The sequence below is a fragment of the Pseudorasbora parva genome, chromosome 2, assembly GCF_024679245.1.
Source record: "Pseudorasbora parva isolate DD20220531a chromosome 2, ASM2467924v1, whole genome shotgun sequence".
Lineage (NCBI taxonomy): Eukaryota > Metazoa > Chordata > Actinopteri > Cypriniformes > Gobionidae > Pseudorasbora > Pseudorasbora parva.
In genome coordinates this window covers 18,304,701-18,332,433 of record NC_090173.1, presented here as the reverse complement: position 1 = coordinate 18,332,433, position 27,733 = coordinate 18,304,701, and the positions used below count along the sequence as shown (strand labels likewise).

Genomic DNA, 27,733 nt, shown 5'->3' with positions numbered 1-27,733 from the left:
TTAGAGAAACCTGAATCTACTTTACATTTATTTTGGAATTGCTCTCACACGGTTACATTTTGGTGTGATGAAATTGTGACTTTATCAAAGGTTATGTGAATCCTAACTTTGAATTTACTTATAAAAATGTAATTTTTGGTCTTCACGAAGGTGAAGAGAAAAATAATATTTATTTTATAAACCTTATTTTTTTGTTAGCCAAATATCACATTCATAAATGTAAATTTTCAAACTGTAAACCTCTTTTTTTAAGGTCTAAACTTGAGATGAAAATGTATTTTGGTTCCATTAAGTTTTCTAAAAACTTAAAAGCTACGAGAACAGTGGCTGTGCTTAAGGAATTGGAGCTTAATCTTGACTGAAGAACCTTGGTGTATTCCTTTATTGTGATATGACAGTGAAGCAAATTGTTGTTATTGTTCCTTTATGCATCTAATAAAAATAATAAATAAATAAAAAAACGGGAGAGGAAATTATTTTGATTCAAGATTTTGTGGCACTTGAAATTAAAAATAATAATTTAATAAAATAATCGAGGATACACAATTTTAAGGTGGACACTGTAATAATTTAAGTAATGAGTAATATTCATTATAGGCTAGTGTTAGGAATAGGTTTTGATTTAGGATTATGATGTATAATTTACTGTTGTTATTATTATAGCATGGACTCTGTAAAATAAAGTGATGCCATTATTTATGATAAAACCCAGTAAAACCCACATAGTCACACGTGTAGCCAGACCTTTAGACTGATGGCTGTCTAGACTCTATCTCAGCTTTTCAGTGGCATAAAAATGCAAAGTCAACGTCCCTGCAATAACAGACCGTCTATAAATTATTCATTCAAGAACGTTGTGCAAGTTTACTGCAACAATGGATTATACTTAAATCCAGCATTTAGTTGATCCTGGTAAGCGCTCATTGTAAACACAATGGCGTTCATGTTTAAGGGAGTTTGGCGTCACAAGGATTTGTTTCAAGACGGACCGTTAAAAAACGCAGCATACTCGTCTCTAGGACATCCTGTAGAATTCAACCAATCAGATGACGACTTCGAAACTCCTGAAGTGTTTCCAGATAAGTTTGCCATATGCATCAGATGTTCAGCGAAAGGTCTGTGGGCGCGACACTGAGGCTGAGACTAACCGACACAGGACAAGATGTCATCGTCTGAGACAGCAGAGCGCTCTGTAGAGATTTTTGTCCCTTTAGGGTTACTGTAGAAACATGACGGCACAAAATGGCGACTTCACTGTAAATGGACCTGCAGTGTATGTAGATAGAAATGGCTCATTCTAAGCTGATAAAAAGGTAACGGTTCATTATACAAGGTCTTTATACACCACTGAAAACATAGTTATGTATATTATATTGCATTTCTGTTAATAGATCCTCATAAATACTATACACTGCACCTTTAAATGCATTACCTAACTTTCTTTAATGAAGTACTAAAATACAACAGGTCATTGAGGTCTATTAAATAATGTTAACATATACAACTTTTTAATTTAATAATGTATTTGTAAATGTTGAAATTAATATTGAAAAAACAAATAAATACTTTAGAAGTATATTTCTTTGTAAGTTAATTGAATTATCTGAATTATTTGCCCTGTATATTTTGGCAAAGCATGCACAGTACCACAACAGAGAAAAGCATGTATGTAAAGTAAAATTTGTAATACTTACTACAAACATTGCAAATGGAATAAATTGGTAATATTAGTCACAGATAAATTAAAACAATAAAAGTACAAAATCAAAGAAGAGTAAACTAATACAGAAACTATATACCGATCATCAGATATGAAAGGTGTTATACACTGATCAGGCATAACATTATGACAACCCTTCATCACAGCACCTGTTAGTGTGTGGGATATATTAGACAGCAACTGAAAATTTTCTCCTCAAAGTTGATTTGTTAGAAGCAGGAAAAATGGGCAACTGTATGGATTTGAGCGAGTTTGACAAGGGCCAGATTGTGATGCTAGATGACTGGGTCAGATCATCTCCAAGGCTGCAGACCTTATAGGGAGTTCCCGGTCTGCAGTGGTGAGTGAACCGGCCACAGGGTCATGTGCGGCCAAGGCTCATTGATGCACGTGGGGAACGAAGACTGGCTTGTGTGGTCCTATCAAACAGACAAGCTACTGTAGTTCAAATTGCTCAAGAAGTTTAATGCTGTTTCTGATAGAAAGGTGTCAGAATACACAGTGCATCGCAGTAGGGGGCTGCATAGCCTTTCATGGAAACTGTATTCCCTGGTGGCTGTGGCATGGTTTGAAAAGCACAACAACAAGTTTGAGGTGTTGAATTGGCCTCAATTCCCCAGATCTCATTCCAGTCTAGCATTTGTGTGATGTCCTGAACAAACATGTCCGATCCATGGAGGCCCTGCCTCGCAACTTACAAAAACGGTGCCAGATACCACAGCACACCTTCAGGGGTCTAGTGGAGTCCATGCCTCGACGGGTCAGGGCTGTTTTGGCAGTAAAAGGTGGATCAACATAATATTAGGAATTTGTCTGATCGGTGTATATATAGTATATCCACTGACCTGCTAAGTATGATTTTCTCTCTGTCTGTCTGTTTTCCAGAGGTGGAACCCAGTTGACGGTTACACAGACACTCTCCTCCCGACAGACCGCTGGCAGTGGACAGACGAGTCCGGCTCGAACCCACAGCCTCTTCACAGCTTTGAGTTGCCGTCTGCTAACTGGGAGTGGGAGGGCGACTGGTATGTGGATGATGAAAGCTGTGGGAGAGAATCCACTGAGACTGGGGTGAGTGACACAATCTCAGATCTCTCTGAACTCAACCATCCCAAACCTAACCTACTCTACACAACCTATAAACCAAGCACTTACCTTATCCTGTGCTGTCAGGGGTGGGAGTATGCAGTGGACTTCCCTGCCACCTTCAGCAAAGACAAGAAGTGGAATTCGTGTGTCCGTCGCAGGCGATGGCTTCGCTACAGGAGGTATAAAGCGCTGGGATCATGGGCCAAGGTATAATCACCAGTAGACGCCAGAAAGCTGAAAATTATATTTATTTCAATGTAAAACAACCACAGATCAGCCTTACTACAACAAATCCGTAATTATGTTATCTAATGCTTTGTATTTGACGACGATTGGCTATTGTCCACATATGCAGTGTGTTTTTGGTGCAGGTGCCTTTGGACCGGGGCAGACCTCCGCCAGAGCCCTTCACTGACATCAGCTGTGGAGGCTGGGAGATGAGCGACAGCCCGGAGAAGCACATTTACCTGTGGGCCGTGTCCCAACAAGGGAAGGTTTGTGCAAAGGAGCATTCCTGGTTTTATACAAGTAATGTGCAATGTTGTTGAGCACCACAGAATATTATGTACATAAATAAACAACATACGCTACCATACAAATTCTTATTTAAATTCTTATTATTTATTAAAATAATAATTGTATTCAGCACGGACACATTCATTTGACATTTATAATGTTACAAAACATTTTTGTTTCAAAAAAATGCTTTTTGTTATATATTCATCAAAGAAACCTGAAAAAATGTATCATTGGTTCCATAAAAATATGACGCACCACAACTATTTACAACATTGATAACAATCATAAATGATTCTTGAGCATCCAATCATCATATCAGAATGATTTCTGAAGGATCATGTGACACTGAAGACTGGAGTAATGATGCTGAAAAGTCAGCTTTGCATCACAGGAATAAATTCAATTTTAAAGTATATTAAAATAGAAAGAAAAGTAAAAAAATGATATATATATATATATATATATATATATATATATATATTTTATTTTTACAGAATATTACAGGTTTTTCTGTATTTTTGATCAAATGTGCATGTTATGGAGGAATGCAGAGTGCATGCAGGGGCCCTGCAGTACGTAGTGTGATTGAGGAAGGTGCAGGGTAGAAATTCAACTGAATTTGCATTAAATTTGTTTTTTTTAACCAAGATTATGTTGGAAGATTTTTTTCCAACCACATTTAAGTTCCCTGTTATAAGCTAATTCCCAGTTTATTACCATTAATCTCTGTTAATTCCCATATATTACTGTTAATTACTGTACCTCCGTTCATCCTCAGAACACGGTTTAAGATATTTTAGATTTAGTCCGAGGGCTTTCTGTCCTTTGAATGTAAGTGTATGCACACTTGCTGTTGACATCCAGAAGTCCATATGTGACATCAGTTGGTTAGTTAGACTCTTTTGAAGTGTCAATAATACCCTTTGGTCCAAAAATAACAAAAAATACGACTTTATACAGCATTGTCTTCTCTTCCGTGTTCCTCAAATAAAGAATCAAACGGTCATGATTCAAGATTCGGATCGCGGGTCAAACTGGCAAACTGTTGAAATCACGTGACAATGGCGATATGAATCACGACTCAATCTGCGACCGTTTGATTCTTTATTTGAGGTTTGAAAACAAACGTGGAAGAGAAATCAATGCTGAATAAAGTCGTATTTTTTGTTATTTTTGGACCAAAATGTATTGTCGACACTTCAAAAGAGTCTCACTAACCAACTGATGTCACATATGGACTACTTTGATGATGTACACTTACATTCAAAGGACAGAAAGCCCTCGGACTAAATCTAAAATATCTTAAACTGTGTTCTGAAGATGAACGGAGGTCTTACGGGTGTGGAACGACACTGGGGGTGAGTCATTAATGACATCAATTTCATTTTTGGGTGAACTAACCCTTTAAGTTTAGGTATTGAGGAGGATTAAGGGATGTAGAATAAAGTCATGCAGAATAAAGCATTAATATGTGCTTTATAAGTACTAATAAACAGCATATATCCTAGTAATATGCATGCTAATAATCAACTAGTTATCAGTGAGAATAGGACCCTAGACTTGCATTGAACATTTCTGACCACTAGAGGCCGGTGCTGTTCTGTTCTGTTCGCTGATGTGATGTGTTCCAGTGCTGCTGCTTTACTAGTGTTTGTCTGCTGTTCTAGCCTTTATTCGTTTAAGTTTTTGTTTTTATATGCTTTTTGTGATTTATTTTAAACTTTAATTTATTTAATAATATAGCACATTAATATATTTTATATACACCGATTAGGCATAACATTATAACCACTGACAAGGGAAGTGAATAACACTGATTATCTCTGCATCACAGCACCTGTTAGTGTGTGGGATATATTAGACAGCAACTGAACATTTTGTCTCTAAAGTTAATGTGTAAGAAGCAGGAAAAATGGGCAAGTGTAAGTGTAAGTGAGTGAGTTTGACAGGGGCCAAAGTGTGATGGCTAGACGACTGGGTCAGAGCATCTCCAAAACTGCAGCTCTTGTGGGGTGTTCCCGGTCTGCAGTGGTCAATATCTATCAAAAGTGCTTCAAGGAAAGAACAGGGGTGATCCGGCAACAGGGTCATGTGTGGCCAAGGCTTAATGATGCACGTGGGGAGCGAAGTGTATACAGTGCATCACAGTTTGTTGCGTATGGGGTTGCATAGCCGCAAACCAGTCAGGGATGCACGTGAACATTAGAACTGGACCAAGGAGCAGTGGAAGTGGAAGGTGGCCTGGTCTGATAAATCGTGTTTTCTTTTATATTGTGAATGGGCGGGTTACGGGTATGTTTGTGTCACTTACCTGGGGACCACATTGCACCAGGATGCACTATGGGAAGAAGGCAAGCCGGCAGAGGCAGTGTGATGCTTTGGACAATGTTCTGCTGCGAAACCTTGGGTCCTGCCATCCACACGGATGTACTTTGACATGTACCACCTACCTAAGCGTTGTTGCAGACCATGTACACCCTTTCATGTAAACTGCATTCCCTGGTGGCTGTGGCCTCTTCCAGCAGATAATGCTCCTGCCACAAAGCTAGAGTGGTTCAGGAATGGTTTGAGGAGCACAATAAGTTTGAGGTGTTGACAGTGGGTACAGAAAGTATTCAGACCCCTTACATATTTCACTCTTTGTTATATTGCAGCCATTTGCTAAAATCATTGAAGTTATTTTTTTTTCTTATTAATGTACACACAGCACCCCCATATGACCCTCATATGAGAGAAAAACACAGAATTGTTGACATTTTTGCAGATTCATTAAAAAAAGAAAACCTGAAATATCACATGGTCCTAAGTATTTAGACCCTTTGCTCAGTATTTAGAAGCAGCATTTTGATCTAATACAGCCATGAGTCTCTTTGAGAAAGATGCAACAAATTTTTCAAATCTGGATTTGAGGATCCTCTGCCATTCCTCCTTACCTGATGTTAAACGCTGGTGGACAGCCATTTTCAGGTCTCTCCAAAGATGCTCAATTGGGTTTAAGTCAGGGCTCTGGCTGGGCCATTCAAGAACAGTCAAGAACACTCCTTCGTTATTTTAGCTGTGTGCTTAGGGTCATTGGAAGGTGAACCTTCGGCCCAGTCTGAGGTCAAGCACTCTGGAAAAGGTTTTCGTCCAGGATATCCCTGTACTTGGCCGCATTCATCTTTTCCTCGATTACAACCAGTCATCCTGTCCCTGCAGCTGAAAAACACCCCCACAGCATGATGCTGCCACCACCATGCTTCACTGTTGGGACTGTATTGGACAGGTGATATTTTTCTCCACACATACCGCTTATAATTAAGGTCAACAAGTTCTATCTTGGTCTAATCAGACCAGAGAACCTTATTTTTCACCATCTTGGAGTCCTTTAGGTATTTTTTTTAGCAAACATTCATGTGTCTTGCACTGAGGAGAAGCTTCCATTGGGCCACGCTGCCAATAAAGCCCCGACTGGTGGAGGGCTGCAGTGATGGTTGACTTTCTACAACTTTCTCCCATCTCCTGACTGCATCTCTGGAGCTCAGCCACAGTGATCTATTGGTTCTTCTTCACCTCTCTCACCAAGGCTCTTCTCCCCTGACAGCTCAGTTTGGTCAGACGGCCAGCTCTAGGAAGGATTCTGGTTGTCCCAAACGTCTTCCATTTAAGGATTATGGCGGCCACTGTGCTCTTAGGAACCTTAAGTGCAGCAGACAATTTTTGTAAGCTTGGCCAGATCTGTGCCTTTCCACAGTTCTGTCTCTGAGCTCTTCAGACAGATCCTTTGACCTTGTGATTCTCATTTGCTCTGACATGCACTGTGAGCTCTAAGGTCGTATATAGACAGGTGTGTGGCTTTCCTAATAAAGTCCAATCAGGATAATCAAACAAAGCTGGACTCAAATGAAGATGTAGAACCATCTCAAGGATGATCAGAAGAAATGGACAGCACTTGAGTTAAATATGTGAGTGTCACTGCAAAGGGTCTGAATATTTAGGACAATGTGATATTTCAGTTTTTCTTTTTTAATAAATCTGTAAAAATGTCAACAATTCTGTATTTTTCAATCAATATGGGGTGCGGTGTGTACATTAATGAGGAAAAAAAATAACTTAAATGATTTTAGCAAATGGCTGCAATACAACAAAGAGGGGAAAATGTAAGGGGGTCTGAATACCTTCTGTACCCACTGTATAGTTCACCTTGTTGCAGTTTCCTCAGAAGAAGAAAGAGGCAGTGCTTCCTCATATAATTGGATGACAAAGTAAACCTTATTACAAAAATTAAAAATGGCACAAATATTAGAAAATATGACATTAAAAAGTGTATAAATAGTTTTTTGTTCTTAAATGACACTGTCCAAAGGCAACACCAGCAGGTAAAATGGGAGTCCTTGTCTTTCTTGCCTCTCCTGAGCCCATTGACTTATAACAGACCTCCTAATGCCTGCTACAAACTGTGTGATTTCGCCAATACTATAAGATCATTACAAATTACACTGTACGACATGGATCTGATAAACTTGGGTATGACATGCATGCAGATTGTATGATGATGACACCAATTGAATCTTAGGGCAAGTTAGTATAGAAGAATGAAACGTCATCAGCATGCGCTAGTGGTAAACAAATAGAGCACGATGAATCGCACTTTGGCTGTCAGCAAAACACACTGTGAGATGACCGTGTGAAATATCTGACACTGTCAGAAAAGTAGGCTATCTTTGGCCGCAAGACCGTGACAACCATGGACCACCGGATCGATGACTACAGAAATTCCCATTATCGGTCATCTTTCATTCGGGACAGCCCAAAATTGTACAATGTATACCGTCATAATGCATGTAGTGGTTGATGACGGGTAATTGAGAATAAATGAGGGAAAGGCACGTGTGAGGAGGCAATGCCTCCATCGTGCTATGATTGGTTTGTGCGATACATCCCGCCGCTTATTTTCGCGCACATTCTCGAATCAGTCTGAATGAACAACATTATGGCGGTAATCAGAAAACTAATCAGCACCTTACATATCACTGCTTTATGTCATGTCAAAATCAAACTTGAAATGGCCTGAAAACAGGGGGGGATTTTTAGATAGGGATTTTTTTTTGTGAGCAATCAATTTGGGGAAATTAAAGGAACATCTCCATGTCTGTGATCAGTGTTTACCGAGCTAGATGATTGAAAATAAGTTAACTATTTACAAGAACATCAGTTACCAAATATGTTGTATAAATTGTTACTGCCTTTATTTATAATTTTGTAAAGCATGTAAAACAGCTTAAAAACGCTAACTTCTCTTTCTTGTAACCTTAAACAAACGGTAAGGACTTTGCCTCCACAGTTGCGTGGCAGATTGGTGGCCACTAGAGCTCACTGCTGTTCTGTGACGTGCTCTTTATATTTTGAGCTCAGCCAACACCTCCTTATGGATTAAGCACTTGCTCACAAGAATCTGAACAATTTCCTGGCCTAGTGGTTAATTTAAACACTCACTGAAAGTTTTGTCATGTTTATTATGTGTTAAAATAGCTATTTACGGCACCACGCAGATCTAAGGTGTGTGTGTGTGTGTGTGTGTGTGTGTGTGTGTGTGTGTATCTACACAGCTGTGGTCTCGCACTGGCATCAGGCAGCAGAACCCGGAGGGGACGCGCTGGGAGCCCGTCCAGGTGCCCCGAGAGGTGGCACAGGTCAGCGCCGGCCCAAAAGACCTGCTTTGGGCCGTTCTCTGGGATGGACAACTGCTGGCCAGGACGGGCATCAGTAAAGACTGCCCCAAAGGTCTGACATTGACAGATTTATTTCTGTCCTTTGAATTCACACATATAGAATACAGGACATACAGAACATGTTTTGAATGACTTCCACATCGATTCTATTTATGGTCAAACTGCGATCATGGTCACGGTCATGTCAATAGCATGACAGAGGTATGAACATAAAGAGGCCCTGAAGAGCATGTGGACTCTTGCGCCACACTTAAAAATGTTTGAATATCATTGCATTCAAAAGTGTGAATTTGCGCTCATTTTCTCTTCACTAACTTGACTTGTCTTTATAATTTTTGCTCATTGTCTTTGAATCGTCTGGGGATTTCTAGTGGACGTATGAAGTCAGTTCTACTGAGGTGTAGAGAATCTCATTAACTATTAACATGATCAACTAATGCTTGACAACCGCAAACAGTACTTCGTCTTCATTTTGTAGTGTATTTTTTGTTTTATAATTTCAAACCTAACCTTATACCGCAACTTTTATAAAAATAAAAATAAAAAAATTGTTGCCTAATAGTCTAAATTCGTTTGGTGTCCTTAACACACTTGAGTAGACTTTTGAAATGTGTACTTTGTAATAGTCAAATTATGGGCCTTATTTTAATGATCTGAGCACTAGGGGTGTGCATTGGCACTGCCTTCACGATTCGATTCGATTCTACGATGCATTGTGATGCATTAAAATTCTACTGCACACAAAGCAAATTTTTCATCAGTCATGAGGCAATACAAGCAGATATTAAACAACAGATTGTATTGGCTGCTATGTGTCTCCTGTATCTTTGACATAAAAGTTATTAAATAAAATAAAATGTAATTAAATACAATTAAATAAAATGCAATTAACCCTTAAATGCATGACTGTTTCACCAAACATTCTTACATATTCAGGTCGTTAGCGACCCAGATCTATATTTAACATGGATAGACCTCTACCTGTCGTGATAATATATAAAACTCCTGATTTTAGAGTAACAGCTACAGAAGAATAAAATAAAACCTATTTCGTTACCTTTTGGAGCTTGGAAGGATTCAGTTTGAGCAGATGTTTAATACCATCATCATATGACCTCGTCAGAGCTCGTTTACCAGTATATTCAGCATCTGCCTCATATTCGCGATCTCCAGCATATTCTCCAAACTCATTTTCAATGTCTTCAAAATCATTATTTTGATCACTGACAGCTTCTTGACCACATCCATCATCAAGAGACAGTGACACTAACATATATGATTGTGTTTAGTACTGGCTCTCTGAAGTAAATCACTGAGTCATTTCAAGTTTTGCAGATTATAATTATTGTTTCGTTTTCTGTCAGAGGTAACTATGAGTGAAACGTCACTTCATCGGGTATCAGACATTGCCACCTTGTGGAATAAAGGTGAATTGCGCTGTATTTCGTCATTATAGATTAATTTATTATTGTGCAAAAAATATATACGAACAATCCTACACACCTCAGGTCGTTAGCGCGTTTTTAATAACCCGTCTATCGCGGTCATCTCCCTCCGCCTCAGCCATCTTCCTTGTTGTTGTTGTTATTCTCCCGGAACCGGAAGTATTTGAAACTTCACAACTTTATCGTCCGCCAGAAAATAAACAGTGACATAATCGATTATGGCACTTTGCCGCATCGGTGCTGAAACGTTCATGCCCCGCATCGCGATGCATCGCCGAATCGATTATTGTTGACACCCCTACTGAGCACATGGTCCGAAGCTCATGGCGTTTGACCGAATCCACTTTTTCTAGTTTAACAACGGAAAAAAAAAACAGTTTGCACACCAGACACATGGCCTAAAAGTTTTGATTCTAGTCTCTAAATGAGACTTGGGTGTGTTTTGGGTTTAACGTGCAATAAACCAATCAGAGTCTCATCTCCCATTCCCTTTAAAAGCCAGTTGTGCTCATGCCATGGCAGATTCACTATTTACATGCCGATTTTTTTTGCGCGGAAAGACTGAATGCTTCTCCAGAGAGGAATCCTTTTATTTTTAATATATAAAATGTTTGTGTGCTCCTGCGCATCCTGTGTGTGTAATAAGCAGAGTATAGTGCGTTGTGTACCCGCCTATAGGCAAACATTGCTAACACTCACTTATTTTAAATAATTGTCGTTTTCAGTTGCCTTAAAATAGCATTTTGCCTGAACACACCTGGTTTTTAGACCATGGGTGAACAGACACGATTGAATTTGTTATTTAAACAACGTGGCGCTGGACGTGAAAATGAGAACGGTGTTGGGCTAAAACTAACAACAACAACAAAAAACACTTGTGTCGCACCCGGCATCGCATTATGTTTTAGTCATATTTTGTTGTGCTTTAAAGTACACTTAATCTTATGTAATGTGTTATTCAATATTATATTTAAAGTTAAGATCATTTAGGGGTGTAACGGATAATACTTGATCCGTGATAAGTACAGACCAGGCCCCATGGTTTGGCATGCATGTGATTCGCAGATTAATTAAGTTTAACCGTCATAGAGTGAACGATTATCAAACTGCACATGTTTTTTATTGACAATTGTTACAATGTAAAGCTGCTTTGAAACGATCTCCATTTAAAAAGCGCTATATAAAGTAAGGTGACTTGAAAATTACACATTAAAGCGATTTTAAACCATTCAAGCCCACGAAAAGGTGAAAGAGAACTCACTTGCATGGTGTTATCTGAGTGTACAGCCACACACAGAGGTGGGTTTCAGATCAAATCATCACAGAATTTCCCAAATAGCAACATAGTGTCGGTCCAGATCCAGCCCATGTGTTAAATCCACATGTACCAGATGTGGCCTGGATCTGGGCTGATTCTTCTCCTTACACTTGAACAAACACATACACACGAAATTATGTTACACTACCCGTCTCTGCAAGTATTCTTGTAAACACAGTCGTTGTGTCTCAAGTGAATGTAAACAGTTGATAAAGAAATCAAATAGATGTGCATCAAAAAAGAAATCATATAGATTACATTGGATCTTTGCATTCACTCTTGAAGTGACATCAGTCTATAAATACCTGCTGTTACCTAATTCATTAATGTTAATCAAACAACAAAGCACAGCTTTAACGAAGATTAATCTAAATTAAAAAATATATATATACGTTTTAGACTTTATTACTTGTATGTACCTAAATATTACTGTTAGACCTTGCTTTATGTTACTTTGTTATATTGTATTTACCTATGCTTGTAGTATTTAAAAGTGTGATCAAATTTACAAAAATTAAACATCCCCCCCCCCACACACACACACTTTTTTTAGCTGATCTGAAAAATGATCCGATCCATGACACAACAACTGTAACGTAATATGATCTGAACTGTGTGTTTTGTGATCCATTGCATCACTAATATAATTTAAGAGTACTAAATTGCAACTTCATTACATAATTACAAATATATTTAAACACATGACATATACGTTGTAATAGAAAAGACATTAAAGGAAATTTTAGTTTTAGTGCATTCAGCATTAACTTTAACCAGATTTTAAAGAGAATAGAATTATGAAATTACATATAAAGATGTATTAAGTCCTGCTTAAGTGATTCAAAAAGTTTGCACTCGAGTTATATAAATTGAACCTTTTTTTTCAACATTATTTAACAAATTACATTCAGTACATTCTTTTAAAGTATATTATTTGGATAATAAGTATTCTTTTTAAAAGTATGCTAAAGTCTGCTTCTTTTACACTAGGCTATGTCAGGCTTGAGTGTTGAAGTGTAGTCTTTAACTGGAAGAGGTTTGGATGTTTTCAGGCTCATCGTGGGATCTAGTTGAGTCTCCAAATCAGAAAGGAGCTGTTCATGTTGCAGTGGGCATCGGTGTCGTTTGGGCCGTTACTAAGGACAACAAAGTAAGACGATATTTACTCTCTTAAGGCTCTGTACACTGCTTCGGCTTGACATTAATATTACCGCTATTGGTTTTGCACATTCATTTAGTGCAGTTCATTTAAAGAAATGCTATAAGAAACAAACATAATTAATCATGCGGAAATTCTGTAATAATAATTCTCTTGTCATCACTGTAATTGTGCGATTTCCCTGCCCATTTTCATCTTGCGTGCTGAATGAACCTAAAGTAAAACTAAGGGCTGTTTTTGATGCGAGTAAAAATGACCCAGATGGACAACTGGATGGCTCGTCATGTGACAGTGTAGCATATTAATGACATGTTTATTGTTGCATATAGAGTTCAGTTTCACTGTACTCAGTACTCTGTGTATAGAGTGGAAAATGCCACAGTGCGTTTGTGTGTGTATGTGTGTGATAGGTCTGGTTCAGGAGGGGTGTGAATTCCCACAATCCCACTGGCTCAGGCTGGATCAGTATTGGTGGAGAGATGTTGATGCTCAGCGTGGGGCCCAATGACCAGGTGAGATCAGTGGAGTGGAGTATCATATTATACTGCCGCTCTAACAATAAACACCCTCACTGTAGAGCGGATTACAGCCAGGTGCTCCGTACACTGGAACATGTAAACATGTAAACTGACATCATGCAGAAGGATCATATATATATATATATATATGATCTGAAGAACATGGTGAATATTTTGAAAAAGATGCACACAATAGTCCACTTTTAAAAATGGTATTTATTACAGAAATCATTTGAACTGAGTATCAATTTTTGGACATTTTATTAATTGCATTTGAATTGCAATTAAATGAGCATAATATAGTTAAAATTTATATTAAGAGTGTTTTTGACCCACTTAGAGGGTTTGTTCACCCCAAAATGAAAATGATCCCGTAATTTATTCGCCTGCAAGTCATCCTAGATGTAAATTACTTTCTTTTTTGAGCCGAACACATTCGGAGTTGTATAAAAAAAATGCCCTGGCTCTTCCAAGCTTTATAATGGCTGTGAATGGGGCTTGAGATTTTGAAGCCCAAAAAAGTGCATCCATCTAGACTTCCCAGGGAAAGCAAGAAATTACAATAATGTAAAAATGTGTGCCTTGAATGCAATGTAAGTCGCTTTGGATAAAAGCGTCTGCCAAATGCATAAATGTAAATGTAAATGTAAATGTAAATCTATCATGAAAGTAATCCAGGGAGTTAATAAAGGCCTTCTGAAGTGAAGTCATGTGTTTTTGTAAGAAAAAAATCCATATTTATAACTTTATAAACTACAATCCATGGCTTCCGGTTACCGCCGTACGCTTGTGACCTCTGACCCAATGTAGGAGTGGCTTAAACTCAGGTGAGAGTAGATTCCTCTCGTGGTTCAAACAAATAGAGCTGGCCAACAAACTCAAGCTCCTCTGACATTTCTCTTTAAAAAAGCTTGTTTTAGACTCTAATTTGTGACTGGTGTTTTGTTTTGCTCAATCATCTGCGCTTCCACGTTGATCAATACGTCAAGCGTTTGATAAATCATGGGATCATTTTCAATTTTGGGTAAACTAATCCTAAAATAAGTGGGACTTAAGTACATCTTTATAGGTAATCTCATTATTACTTCTATTGTCTTTGAAATAATAATAATAGACTGCTGCACATAGATCCTGCTCGTTCTTTCAGATAAAATAAGTATACTTTTTGATTAAGACTATTAAATCATAATAATTTAAAATGTACTTTAAAGTAAAAATATTGATTTGACAGTGAGTTGAAAGTAAGATTTTAAAAGTATGCCAAATTTTATATTCTGGTCTCTAGATATGGACCTAGACTTACCTTTAATGTAAGTCTGTGGGAAGTCTTAAGCTTTTTTTAAAAGTATCATGTAGTGCAAAAAGTGCAGGGCAAGATATGTTTAATACTTAGGGTTCTGGGTTTGTTCAAATATTTACCTTAAGTACGAGCGATAATAATAGTGACATCCCTAGAATACCCTAGTGAACCTCAATAACAAATGATCAATCAATCTGGATAAAGTTAATTGCACTCACACCATGATTTAATCACTGTTGCTGATATCATATTTCATCTGGTGATATTGTAATAATCATTTTCTCCTGTGTGGACAACTCTAGGGGTCCCAGTACTTGCCCTTGGGGGACACCCATCTGCTGTGGGCTGGGCGGCAGACAGTTCTGATTACACTTCAGTTCTCACATGAAGCTTTGAGGATTAACCATCATTAGATCCTCAGACCAATATGTGCAGTGCAGGCCAACTGTATTCACTGTCCATGTTTATACGCACAAACACCCATCGTCCAATCACCTTCTCCGGCTCACACTGGCTCCTCCTTCCCGCCAGGACCGGCATGTAAGGTCTGGTGGAGTTGGATGTTGGTGGGTGTTGATTACTAGAGCCACTGAGTCTCAGTGTGGAGTTTGCAAGCGATGCAAAACTTCTCTCTGCATCTCTCTCTCTCTCTCTGTAACTTGACCCTTAGACTCTTCCCGTTGCCCACTGCCTGCCGCAGCTCAGGCCAGCCATATATATACACCTCCAATTCTTTCACCCAGCACAGCCATATGGGAGTGTCTAATTTCAGTATGGCCGCACTCCACCATTCCATACTTCGCATTTTATTACTAACCGCCTGGACCGTGTGTTCAGCTCAACTGCGACGCTCAAATTTAAATCCTGTTCCTCAATTTGGCTTAATCGGAAATAAAATCCTGTCTATGAGAACCATGTCGGCACTTAAAAAGAAAATATTAGAAGATCGTCTCATGATGATTTTCTGATGCCAACTTTATTATGATGCAATTGATATTAGGGATCGTCATGTAATATCCAGTCAGACCCTCTCCGAACTTCCAGTGTACATAGAGTACACAACCATTCAAAGGTTTCATTTTAAAGGGTTTATTTTAATGAATCTAGATGTGTGAATCAGTGTGAAGTTACTAAAATATAGGCTTTTTATGATACTTTCATAGAGAATACTGTAGAAATTACTCAAACAGATTGATTTTGTCCCAAAAGTTTTGATATCTCAGCATAAAGAAGGTTTGTAAGAACATAGAAAGGAGACTGCTGGCCGATGTTGTGATGTATACATACAGTATATATAAAAAATCTAAATTTTATGTGTTTTTTTTCTGTGACACAGGTATGGGGGGTTGGGAGCGATGACCGGACTGTGTATTTTCGTCATGGCGTGACAGGCACAGAGGTCACCGGAAGGTCATGGGTAGCAGTGTCAGCCCAGCTTGATGGCAATGAAAACACAAATCATTCCAGGTAGTGGAAAAACACTGTACAGAACAGTCATTCCCAACAAGGCCTACTTAAATAGGACCCATAGGAGACTTGGAAAGACTTTGAACCCAGAAAACAGAATTTATGAATTTAAAGGGGACCTATTATGCACTTTTTTACAAGATGTAATATAAGTGTCAGGAGTCCCCAGAATGTGTCTGTGAAGTTACCGCTCAAAATACCCACAGATCATTTATTATAGCATGTTGTAAATGCCTATTTTTGAGTGAAAAGAAAAACATGCTATTTGCGTGTGTGTATCTTTAAATGCAAATGAGCTGCTTCACCCCTCCCCACTTTCCAGAACAGGGCGGAGCTTGTACAGCTCGCGCCTCTAAAGCTAAAACATCTGTTTGGTTTTGATTATCATCTCTATCGCCGTTGCGCTCTTGTGGCATCGCAGTTCTTCATCATCATTAAAGTTTATTATCTGCATGCGTTTTAAAGCCACATCAGTCTAAACGTCTCGGTTACGTATGTAACCCTCGTTCCCTGAAGGAGGGAACGGAGACGTACGTCAGAACTGAACCGACGAATTGGGATCTGCCCTCAGAGACCTATCCACTTCGAGTGTAAAAAACGAGCCAATCGGAGATTGGCATGTGATCCACACATTCCACGCTCCGCCCCGCAGCGCGGGTATAAATAGGAAGTGGAATGGTAGATCAAATGCTTTTTTTCAACTGAGGAGCCGAATACGTGACTGGGCTCCTAGCTGAAGCACAGCTCCTGGCGACGGGACGTACGTCTCCGTTCCCTCCTTCAGGGAACGAGGGTTACATACGTAACCGAGACGTTCCCTTTCAGTCGGTCACGTTCGACGTACGTCAGAACTGAACCGACGAATTGGGATCCCTTTGGAAAACGCCAGGATGCTGGCCCTTCCAGCGTCCTGCTTGAGCGCACTGGACCGTCTAGTATGGTACGGAAGTCAGGGCTCCAAGCAGGGAGGTCAGTCACTGCTGTTTCTGCAAGACCCACTTAGAGTGACCATAGACCGCTGGGAAGCGTGCCCTCTCGGAAGAGGTACGCTGCGGGGCCACGTCCTTCAGGGAAGGAGTGGTGGCGGAATACACATAAGGACTAACCTGGCAGGGTAGTGCAACATATGGCAGTCTCTGGGGTGGTTCCAACCTAATTGAAGGGGGGAAAGAACACGCCCAGAGACGACAGAGCGGGCTCTGTCGAAGGAAAGACACGGAGCTAGCCCGAAGGGTAGCTGATACCGTGGACGAATACACATATGGGGTTGCCGTGAGGGAACCGCTACATATGGAACCCAGCCTACAACCACGTTCCACAAGCATACGGGTGCAGGCCTAGCGTCAGACGGTCCGCAACGTCTGACACCGCATGGGGTGACGGAGGAGCTCGACAGGGTTAGCCGGTTTCCCGGGGAACACAACTGGAGACAATAAACGCACGTATCCGGCCCAGAGGGCGGGAGTGGCGTTGCAAGCCGACACTTAGAACGGGCACTTAGCGCTCCTGGCCACCAGGGGCGAGGATGCGGGAAGATACCGGCTCTACACGTAAGCTATAAAACCTAGCAAACGTGTTAGGTGTCGCCCAGCCCGCAGCTCTACAAATGTCTGTCAGCGAGGCGCCTTGAGCCAGCGCCCAGGAAGAAGCAACACTCCGAGTGGAGTGTGCTCTTACACCGAACGGGCAAGGCACGTCTTGGGACTGGTAAGCCAAGACTATAGCATCCACTATCCAGTGGGCTAACCTCTGCTTGGAGACAGCCTTTCCCTTCTGCTGGCCTCCGTAACAGACGAAGAGTTGCTCTGAGGTCCGAAAGCTTTGGGTCCGGTCAATGTAAGCGCGAAGAGCGCGGACCGGACACAACAAAGCCAGGGCTGGGTCTGCCTCCTCCGAAGGCAGCGCTTGCAGGTTCACCACCTGGTCCCGGAAGGGAGTGGTAGGAACCTTGGGCACGTATCCGGGCCTGGGTCTCAGGACAACGTGAGAGTTACCAGGCCCGAACTCTAGGCACGATTCGCTGACCGAAAGTGCGTGCAGGTCCCCTACCCTCTTGATCGAGGCCAAAGCAGTCAAGAGCACTGTCTTCATTGACAGGATTTTAATCTCAATGGACTCCAACGGCTCGAAGGGAGGGCTCTGAAGTGCTCTGAGCACTAGAGCCAAGTCCCAAGAGGGTATCGAGGATGGACGAGGAGGATTTAGTCTCCTCGCACCTCTGAGGAACCTGACGATTAGGTCGTGCTTTCCGACGGACTTACCTTCGACTGCGTCGTGATACGCCGCTATTGCGGCGACGTACACTTTGAGGGTGGAGGGAGACAGCCTTCGCTCCAACCCGTCTTGCAGGAAGGAAAGCACAACACCAATCGAACACCTTCGGGGGTCTTCCTGGCGGGAAGAACACCACTCAACGAACAGGTTCCACTTCAGAACATAGAGGCGCCTCGTGGAGGGGGCTCTAGCTGAAGAGATGGTATCTACGACTGCTTGTGGTAGTCCATCTAGAACCTCCGCGTCCCGTCCAGGGACCAGACATGAAGATTCCAGAGGTCTGGACGCGGGTGCCATAGAGTGCCCCGTCCCTGAGAAAGAAGGTCCTTCCTCAGGGGAATGGGCCAAGGAGGGGCTGTCGCGAGGAGAGTTAGTTCTGGGAACCAGGTCCGGTTGGGCCAATACGGCGCAACTAACAAGACCTGCTCCTCGTCCTCCCTGACTTTGCACAGGGTCTGTGCAAGAAGGCTCACTGGGGGGAACGCATACTTGCGTAGGTCCCGGGGCCAGCTGTGCGCCAGTGCATCTGTGCCGAGGGTACCCCCGGTCAGGGAATAGTACCACTGGCAATGGGTCGAGTCCGGAGAGGCAAACAGGTCTACCTGTGCGGCTCCGAACTGGTCCCATATCAGCTGGACCGCCTGGGGGTGGAGTCGCCATTCTCCCGGAGGTGCTGGCTGCCGAGAGAGCTCGTCGGCTGTCTGGTTCAGCGCACCAGGGACATGCATGGCCCGAAGCGACCTCAGATGCTTCTGACTCCACAGGAGCAGGTGGCGGGCGAGTTGGAACATGCGACGGGAGCGTAGACCACCCTGACGGTTGATGTACGCAACGGCCGCCATGCTGTCCGTACGGACCAGTACATGCTTGCCACGTAGCGGCCCCTTGAGGCGGCGCAGTGCCAAGTGTACTGCTAGCAACTCGAGGCAATTGATATGCCAATGCACTTGCGGTTCCGTCCACAGACCCGCAACTGCATGCCCGTTGTACGTGGCCCCCCAACCCGTGGATGAGGCATCCGTGAATAGCACAGCATGCCTGCACACTTGTTCTAGGGGCACCCCGGCCCGGAGAAACGAAGCGTTGGACCACGGGCTGAAGGTTTGGCGGCAGTAAGGAGTCACTGGGACCCGGTACTGGCCGCTCTGCCACGCCCACCTCGGGACTCGGCCATGAAGCCAGTGTTGGAGCGGTCTCATATGAAGCAATCCGAGCGGCGTGACCGCGGCTACGGATGCCATATGCCCCAGGAGCCTCTGAAAAAGTTTCAGTGGGACCGCTGTTCTGCCCTTGAACATATTCAAGCAGTTCAACACCGACCTGACTCGCTCCTCCGTGAGGCGCGCAGTCTGGCTGACCGAATCCAGCTCCATACCGAGGTAAGAGATTCTCTGCGTAGGACAGAGCTTGCTCTTCTCTCGGTTGACCCGAAGGCCCAACTGGCTGAGGTGACTGAGCACCATGTCCCTGTGTTCGCACAACTGCTCCCGAGACTGGGCGAGAATGAGCCAGTCGTCGAGATAGTTGAGGATGCGAACGCCGCGTTCTCGGAGTGGAACAATGGCTGCCTCCGCGACCTTCGTAAAGACGCGAGGCGACAGGGACAGCCCGAAGGGCAGGACTTTGTACTGGTATGCCTTCCCCTCGAACGCAAAGCGTAGGAACGGTCTGTGTCGGGGGAGTATAGAGACATGAAAGTACGCGTCCTTCAGGTCGATCGCTGCAAACCAATCCTGGGGACGGATGCATTGAAAAATGCGTTTCTGCGTTAACATCCGGAACGGGAGCTTGTGCAGGGCCCGATTCAGGACGCGCAGGTCCAGGATTGGCCGGAGCCCACCCCCTTTCTTGGGCACGATGAAGTAAGGGCTGTAGAACCCCGTCTTCATCTCGGCTGGAGGAACCGGCTCGATCGCGTCCTTCGCCAGTAGGACCTCGATCTCTGACCGCAAGACTTGAGCATCGCTGCTTCGCACTGAGGTGAAGAGGATGCCCTTGTACTTGGGTGGCCGGCGCGCGAACTGAATCGCGTAGCCGAGTCTGATGGTACGGATGAGCCAACGGGACGGTCGAGGGAGCTGTAGCCACGCTCCCAGGGACCGTACCAGCGGGACCAACGGCACCACAGACATGCCCGGGGTGGGGCAGCGCATCGGAGAGCTCTGGCTCGACTCGGGAGGCCCGGAGGCGGCCCGGAGTGTCGCGCGAGCTCTCCTGGTGCGGGCAGGGAGCGGGTGAGAAGGCCCGGAGGCGTCCTCGGAGCCCGCTCGACTGCTCGCTGCCCGGAGGCAGAGAGGTGGGATGTTCAGACCCGACTCGGGAGGCCCGTGGGCGGCCCGGAGTGTTGTCTGAGCTTTCCCGGGAGAGGCAGAGAGTGGGTGAGAAGGCCCGGAGGCGTCCTCGGAGCCCACTCTGCTGCCCCCTGGCGAGGGGAGGGGAGGGAGGGAGAGACAAGGCCCGGAGGCGTCGTGAACTGCCACCCTGACCCTCTTGGGGCCCAGGGGGATAGGAAACTGCTCTTTTTGTGAGAATGTGGGTACCGCCGAGCTCCGGAGAGCTGGCGGCAGATGTTTCGGACCAGTCGGGACCCCCCGGTCCTCCTCCGGGGGGTGTGGGAGGGATGCGGACATCATCTCCCGAAGAGCAGCTCCTGTCCTCCCTGGGCTGCCTGTCTCAGGGCCGCTTCCCCTTGCGCTTGCCGGCAGGCTTAGCGGTCTGGACAGGTTGGGCGCCACCCTTGTGCCCGGCACCCTGCTTGGCCTGTGGAGGCTGCTGCTTTGGCTTGGCAGGGGCGGAGGCGGACGCTGGGGGACGCCCTCGGCGACGAGCAGGCGGGGGAGCTGCGGCCGGCGACTGGGTGGAGGCAGCAGCAGGTCGCCGGGGCAGGATGTTCCTGATAGCCTCCGTCTGCTTCTGGGCCACCGAGAACTGCTGGGCAAAGTCCTCGATGGCGTCGCCGAAGAGGCCGGCCTGACAGATAGGGGCGTTCAGGAAGCGGACCTTGTCCGCTTCACGCATATCTGCCAGGTTCAGCCACAGGTGGCGTTCCTGGACCACCAGAGTGGACATCGCCCGACCCAGGGAGCGTGCAGTGACTTTCGTCGCTCGTAGAGCGAGGTCCGTCGCCGCACGCAGTTCCTGCATAACGCCCTGGTCGGAACTTCCCTCGTGCAGTTCCATGAGCGCTTTGGCCTGGTAGACCTGCAGGAGCGCCATGGCATGCAAAGCCGATGCGGCTTCTCCACAGGCTGTGTAAGCCTTGCCGGTCAGCCCGGACGAGAACTTACACGCCCGGGAGGGGAGACGCGGGGCACCACGCCAGTCCGCAGCGGTCTTGGGACACAGGTGCATCGCCACAGACCGCTCGACCGGGGGGATTCCCACGTAACCCTTCACCGCACCGCCATCGAGGGAGGTGAGGACGGAGGAGTCCGTCGATCGCGAGCGAGCGCTGTACGGCGCTGCCCATGACTTCGAGATCTCCTGATGCACTTCCGGGAAGAAAGGCACCGGGGCGGGGCGCTGAGAACCAGCACGGGCCGTCCCGAGAAACCAATCGTCCAGCCGCGAAGGTTCGGGACACGGTGGAGGGTTCCACTCGAGCCCTACGCTTGCGGCGGCCCGGGAAAGCATAGCCGTAAGCTCTGGGTCAGACTCGGGCAACGCTGTCACACCCGAAGGGGGCAGCGCAGCCGAATCCTCATCCTCAGAGCCCATTAGCTCGTCCCCCGATGCAGCGACCGACATCCTGTCTTCCGCCGGAGCCCCAAAGGAAACGGCTGGCACTCCACGTGAGAGGTCAGCACGCTCCTCTGGAAACTCCACCGGCGCAGCGGAGGGGGGAGGGGCCCGAGGAGCCATATGACCCGGCGGGTTTGCCCTGACCGTCACCCTCAGGTCCCCACCCAAGTCATCAGCCAGAGTAGCAGCCCTCTGCTTAGGCGCAGAAGGACCGCTAGACCGGGGGATGCGCGAGGGTGCTCCACCTGCCTTGAGGTATTGGAGTCTGGACCGTAACACTGCGATGGTCATGTTCCCGCAATGGGAACATGAGTCATTCACGAACGCAGCCTCTGCGTGCTGAGTGCCCAGACACGAGAGACAACGAACATGACCGTCAAGCGGGGACAGAAAGCGACCGCACCCAGAAACACACGGTTTGAATGACATCTTGAAAAAGACGCAGGGTCAAACCGTGTTGCTCTTTTAGGATGGAAAACTGCTCTTTTAGTTGTGCTGAAGCACTCAGGGAGATGACCGCGGTCAGCACGCAGTCCGAATGCAAGCCTGCGTGTGACACTCAAACAGGGGAAAACGCCCAGCGAACCAACAAAGGAAGCTCTTTTTGAATGAATGCAAACAATTGCAACTGGTCGGTCTCTCGCTGAGAAGCGCTGTAACACCCGCACTGGCAGTTCTCCTTCCTCTCTCCAAGACTCTTTTAAACACTCTTCGTGGAAACAGCATGAACTGTTCGGCTCCGAAGTTGAAAGCATTTGATCTACCATTCCACTTCCTATTTATACCCGCGCTGCGGGGCGGAGCGTGGAATGTGTGGATCACATGCCAATCTCCGATTGGCTCGTTTTTTACACTCGAAGTGGATAGGTCTCTGAGGGCAGATCCCAATTCGTCGGTTCAGTTCTGACGTACGTCGAACGTGACCGACTGAAAGGGAACTCCTGATTTATGGTTTTCTGAGCGCTCGCATCCGAAGCATGCGCACAGAAAGCTGATCGCCAGACTTTGCGTCCCGTGAGTACTAAACTCAGTTCTCTTTCACATCTTATTGCGCTTAAACTGTCAAACACACACAAGGTTATTCAAAGTTCACATAAATTCAGTCGGTTAAGTCTGTGAACGTAAACAGCAAGTAAAGAAATCGCATGTGTATATTAGATCTGTGTATTAAAGTGAAAGCTGTGAAATATACAGTACCTACTGCTATATCTGCTGTTAATATGAATCAAACAACAGAAGATAAACCGAGCATCACTTCCTGCTCTTGAATAACTTTAGTAGCTTTAATAAGAATACATTTCTTTCTTGAATGCTGCTGTTAAATGCTCTGACGAGGAGATAAACATGGCCGACTGTGTACAGCTCACTCGGGGCGGGGTCAATGGTAATAGGGCGGAGTCCGACAGCAGCCGTGGGCGGAGCCTAAACAATGTGACGTCAAGCGGCTTGGTCTGAAGCACTGCTTATTATTTATGGGAATTAAAAAAGAGGACTGGGTGTTTTTGCACAATTAGGGTGGTTGTGTACACACACTGCCGACATATTTATGTTCAACCACCATGTTTAATGAAATTTTGCATAATAGGTCCCCTTTAGAGTACAAATATTAGGGCTATAAAAGCTTAAATTAATTAAAAGAGTTAATTTTCATGTAACATCTTAGCATATTCAATCTTACTATTCAGTTTTTTTAACCCTAAAAAGCCGACTAACATATTCGATATATGAATATCGAAGGCCTCTAAATTACCAACATGATCAAAACTTTGAAACTTCTGAAAAACTTCACTACAATCGTCTGATTGATAGTTCATGATTTTTTTTGTCATTTTTAAGTATTGTGTCTTTTTTGCACATGTGATTTCTTTAATGATTTTTATGCTTTTATATTGTTTGTAATATTGGACTGAATAACTTCGCTTGATTATCTAAACGTCATGTTCAAATATGGGTTAGGGTTGACCCTTTAGGTTTTGATGAGCGTTTATCTGTTAATCGCTCAGTCATCAGTGTATTGCATTACATTATGTTTTAAAACTACAGAGCTACATCATAAAACTAAGCATTTAAAAATGATCCCTCTAGGATTGAGAGATATAGAGTGACAACTGATATCTAAATCTATATGAGTTTTGGTGTTTAGCTTTATTGATGGGGCTGTTGGGTAACACCAGTATAAAAGGATCCTTATATTTCCCATCCATCCAGCAGATGGCGCCGTGCCTGTCAGTGTTCTAAATGGCTTCTGTGTCTTTCCCAGTATCCGTGTGCACAGTGATGCCAGTGTGTTCGGGGGCGAGGTCACCGCTCCTTCCCAGGGTTCAGTTTTGGGCTGTGATGATACAGATATCCCGAAGCCACGTGTCCCCAAGATCACGAGTGACAGCTTTATATCTGCGCTGGTGTCCGATCGCTCGGCTCCAGTACTCGACCCACCCTCTGCAGTGCCCCCTAATGTACCTGAAGGAGACCAGGTGACCAGCCAAGAGTCCAATTCATCTGTTCTGACCCCGACACTTCCAAGCAGCCCGTCCGAAGGTGGCGACACACCATGGAGCAATGTAGACCTGGAGGAGATGAAGGCCTCTGTTCCCTGCAGCGCTCGGAGCTCAGTGGCCACGTACCCCATCGAGCTGCAGCAGAACACGGTAGAGCAGGAGGAAACGCCGCCCTGGGCCTGGGTAACCGGTGGAGGATGTGACATCGATTCCAGCTCACATGTCGACTGGTTTAACACCTCAGGTGCAGCCCAGTTAAAGGGATAGCTCATCATTTACTCACCCTTGTGTCATTCTAAACACTTTACTTGAAGCCTTTATGTATAATGCATAAGAGGTATTCATTTAATTCGTTATATCTTTTCATAAATAACTGTAACCAAAGTTAAATGCATTTATTTTTTGCATTTGGTTGTTTAAATGCATTCTACATTCGGTAACAATAGATAAGTATTATGATGCAATTGATGGAGTGTGTAGCTTTTCATTTAATTTCACACAGCATGGCCATATTCCAGAATGACAATATTAAGATTCATGAACAATCATTCTCACACATGAATGGGCTCGTGAAAGTCCAGACCTTAAATTCACTTACAGTCTTTGGAATGTGCTGGAGAAGACTTTATAGAGGACATTTATTTATTCAAATTTATTTCCATAAAGAGGAGCATCAAATTTGGGTCTCGATCTTGTATGAATGAATGGAATATGGCCGTGATGTGTCTTACTGGATGGTAGTTTAAGAAATGATAAGCTACACACTCCATTATTAGGGTTAGAAGAACTGTTGCCAAACATAATAGAAACATAATCATTACTGAAAATCATCCACTCATAGACTCTTATAGACGCAACCTAGCGACAGCAAATCTAATCTGCCGCAATCTTGATGTGGCTCTGGCAGGTCAGGTTAAGACTCTAAAGCATTTGCCTATTTAAATCCAAACAGAGACCTTTTTTTTGGCCAGGCAGTGTGTTATAAATGTAGCTGTTGATGAGATGCATTATAAGGTGCATTACCATAATTCATGCATTAAAAATGCTTTTCTAATGCATTATAATAAATATACATGTATACACACACACACACACACACACACACACACACACACACACACACACACACACACACACACACACACACACACACACACACACATATATATATATATATATATATAAGCCTTTAAGTAAAGTGTAACTGGTTTGTCAGAATGTGCAAATGACCAGGGCTGTCAAGTCAAACAACACTTTAAAAGTGTCTATTAAACACACACTATTTAGGTTCACAATGGTATATATTCAGGAATGCCGCATAAGAACGTGTTACATAAATGATGCCGTACAGCACATCATTTTAATTTTCACGTTTATGTACTTTATCAGTGTTCTTCTTTGGAAAACTTTTACTTCACAACATTCCAAAACATAATATTGTCATTTTTACTGAAACACGTATACATACTGAATATCATTTAATATTTAGTAACATTAAAAATGCTTGATATAGCAGAAGAAAGGTATTTCTAGGTCAATAAGAATAAAGATATAGTTCTAAAAATCGTTCTCAGTATTAACGAATAGCAGATTTCACACCACAGCTATAACCATAATGGGATGGAGAAACAATATCGTTGGAATCACTTTCAGAATGATTTTTCCCCCAGGTGATGAACGATCGACATTGACAGCCAATCAGAATCCATCCTGCTGTAATGAACTTAAAGTGTTACTTCACCCAAAAATGAAATTGCTGTCATTAATGAATCCCCATAATGTCGTTCCACACCCGTAAGACCTCCGTTCATCTTCAGAACACAGTTTAAGATATTTTAGATTTCGTCCGAGAGCGTATCTAAGTGTATGCACACTATACTGTCCATGTCCAGAAAGGGAATAAAAAATAAAAACATCATCAAAGTAGTCCATATGTGACATCAGTCAGTTCATTAGAATCTCTTGAAGCATCGAAAATACATTTTGGTCCAAAAATAACAAAAACTACGACTTTATTCAGCATGAGTCTTCTCTTCCGCGTCCACTGTCATGAATCAGTGTATTGATTCATGATTCGGATTCGGCGTTTCGAACTGCCAAACTGCTTAAATCACGTGACATTGAAGATCCAAATCATAAATCAATACACTGATTCATGACCGCTTGAATCTTTATTTGAGGATTGAAAACAAACGGAAGAGAAGACAATGCTAAATGAAGTCGTAGTTTTTGTTATTTTTGGACCAAAATGTATTTTCAAAGCTTCAAGAGATTCTATTTAACTAACTGATGTCCCATATGGACTACTTTGATGATGTTTTTATTCCTTTTCTGGACATGGACAGTATAGTGTGCATACACTTGCATACGCTCTCAGACTAAATATAAAATATCATAAACTGTGTTCTGAAGATGAACGGAGGTCTTACGGGTGTTGAACGACATTAGGGGGAGTCATTAATGACATCAATTTCATTTTTGGGTGAACTAACCCTTTAAAGCATTTAAAGCGGCAGACAAGCAACTTAAAATGAACAGAACGATATTGTCCACTGGTGTGGACTCTAATATAGTTATCGTTCTTGGTGTGAATGGGCCTTAAGGCCTTAAAGGGATAGTTCACCCAAAAAATAAAAATAGCCCATGATTTACTCACCCTCAACTCATTCTAGGTGTATATGACATTTCTTTAAGACAAATAAAATCGGAGTTATATTAAAAATGTCCTGGCTCTTTCAAGCTTTATAATGGCATATTGTTTATGAAGTCCATACAAGTACAGCTATCCATCATATAACTGCTCCACACGGCTCCGGGGGTTAATAATATAACTCTGATTATAATCGTCTGAAAGAAGAAAGTAATATACACTTAGGATGACTTGAGGGTGAGTAAATCATGGAGCAATTTTCATTTTCGGGTGAACTATCCCGTTAACTTGTAAAAAATATCGCACTGCACAACATTCACGTCA

General features: G+C 43.5%; 1 protein-coding gene across 1 annotated transcript in view; it reads left to right on the top strand.

The window, feature by feature from the left end:
* The window catches only part of tecpr1b (tectonin beta-propeller repeat containing 1b), a 58,504-nt gene that overhangs the window by 6,694 nt on the left and 24,077 nt on the right, over positions 1–27,733 (top strand). Inside the window, exons 3-10 of the mRNA XM_067458051.1 lie at positions 2,606–2,791; positions 2,894–3,016; positions 3,181–3,303; positions 8,917–9,091; positions 12,855–12,952; positions 13,372–13,473; positions 16,116–16,246; positions 24,522–25,003. Coding sequence (XP_067314152.1) covers positions 2,606–2,791; positions 2,894–3,016; positions 3,181–3,303; positions 8,917–9,091; positions 12,855–12,952; positions 13,372–13,473; positions 16,116–16,246; positions 24,522–25,003 — 1,420 coding nt within the window. The remainder of the gene's footprint in view (positions 1–2,605; positions 2,792–2,893; positions 3,017–3,180; positions 3,304–8,916; positions 9,092–12,854; positions 12,953–13,371; positions 13,474–16,115; positions 16,247–24,521; positions 25,004–27,733) is intronic.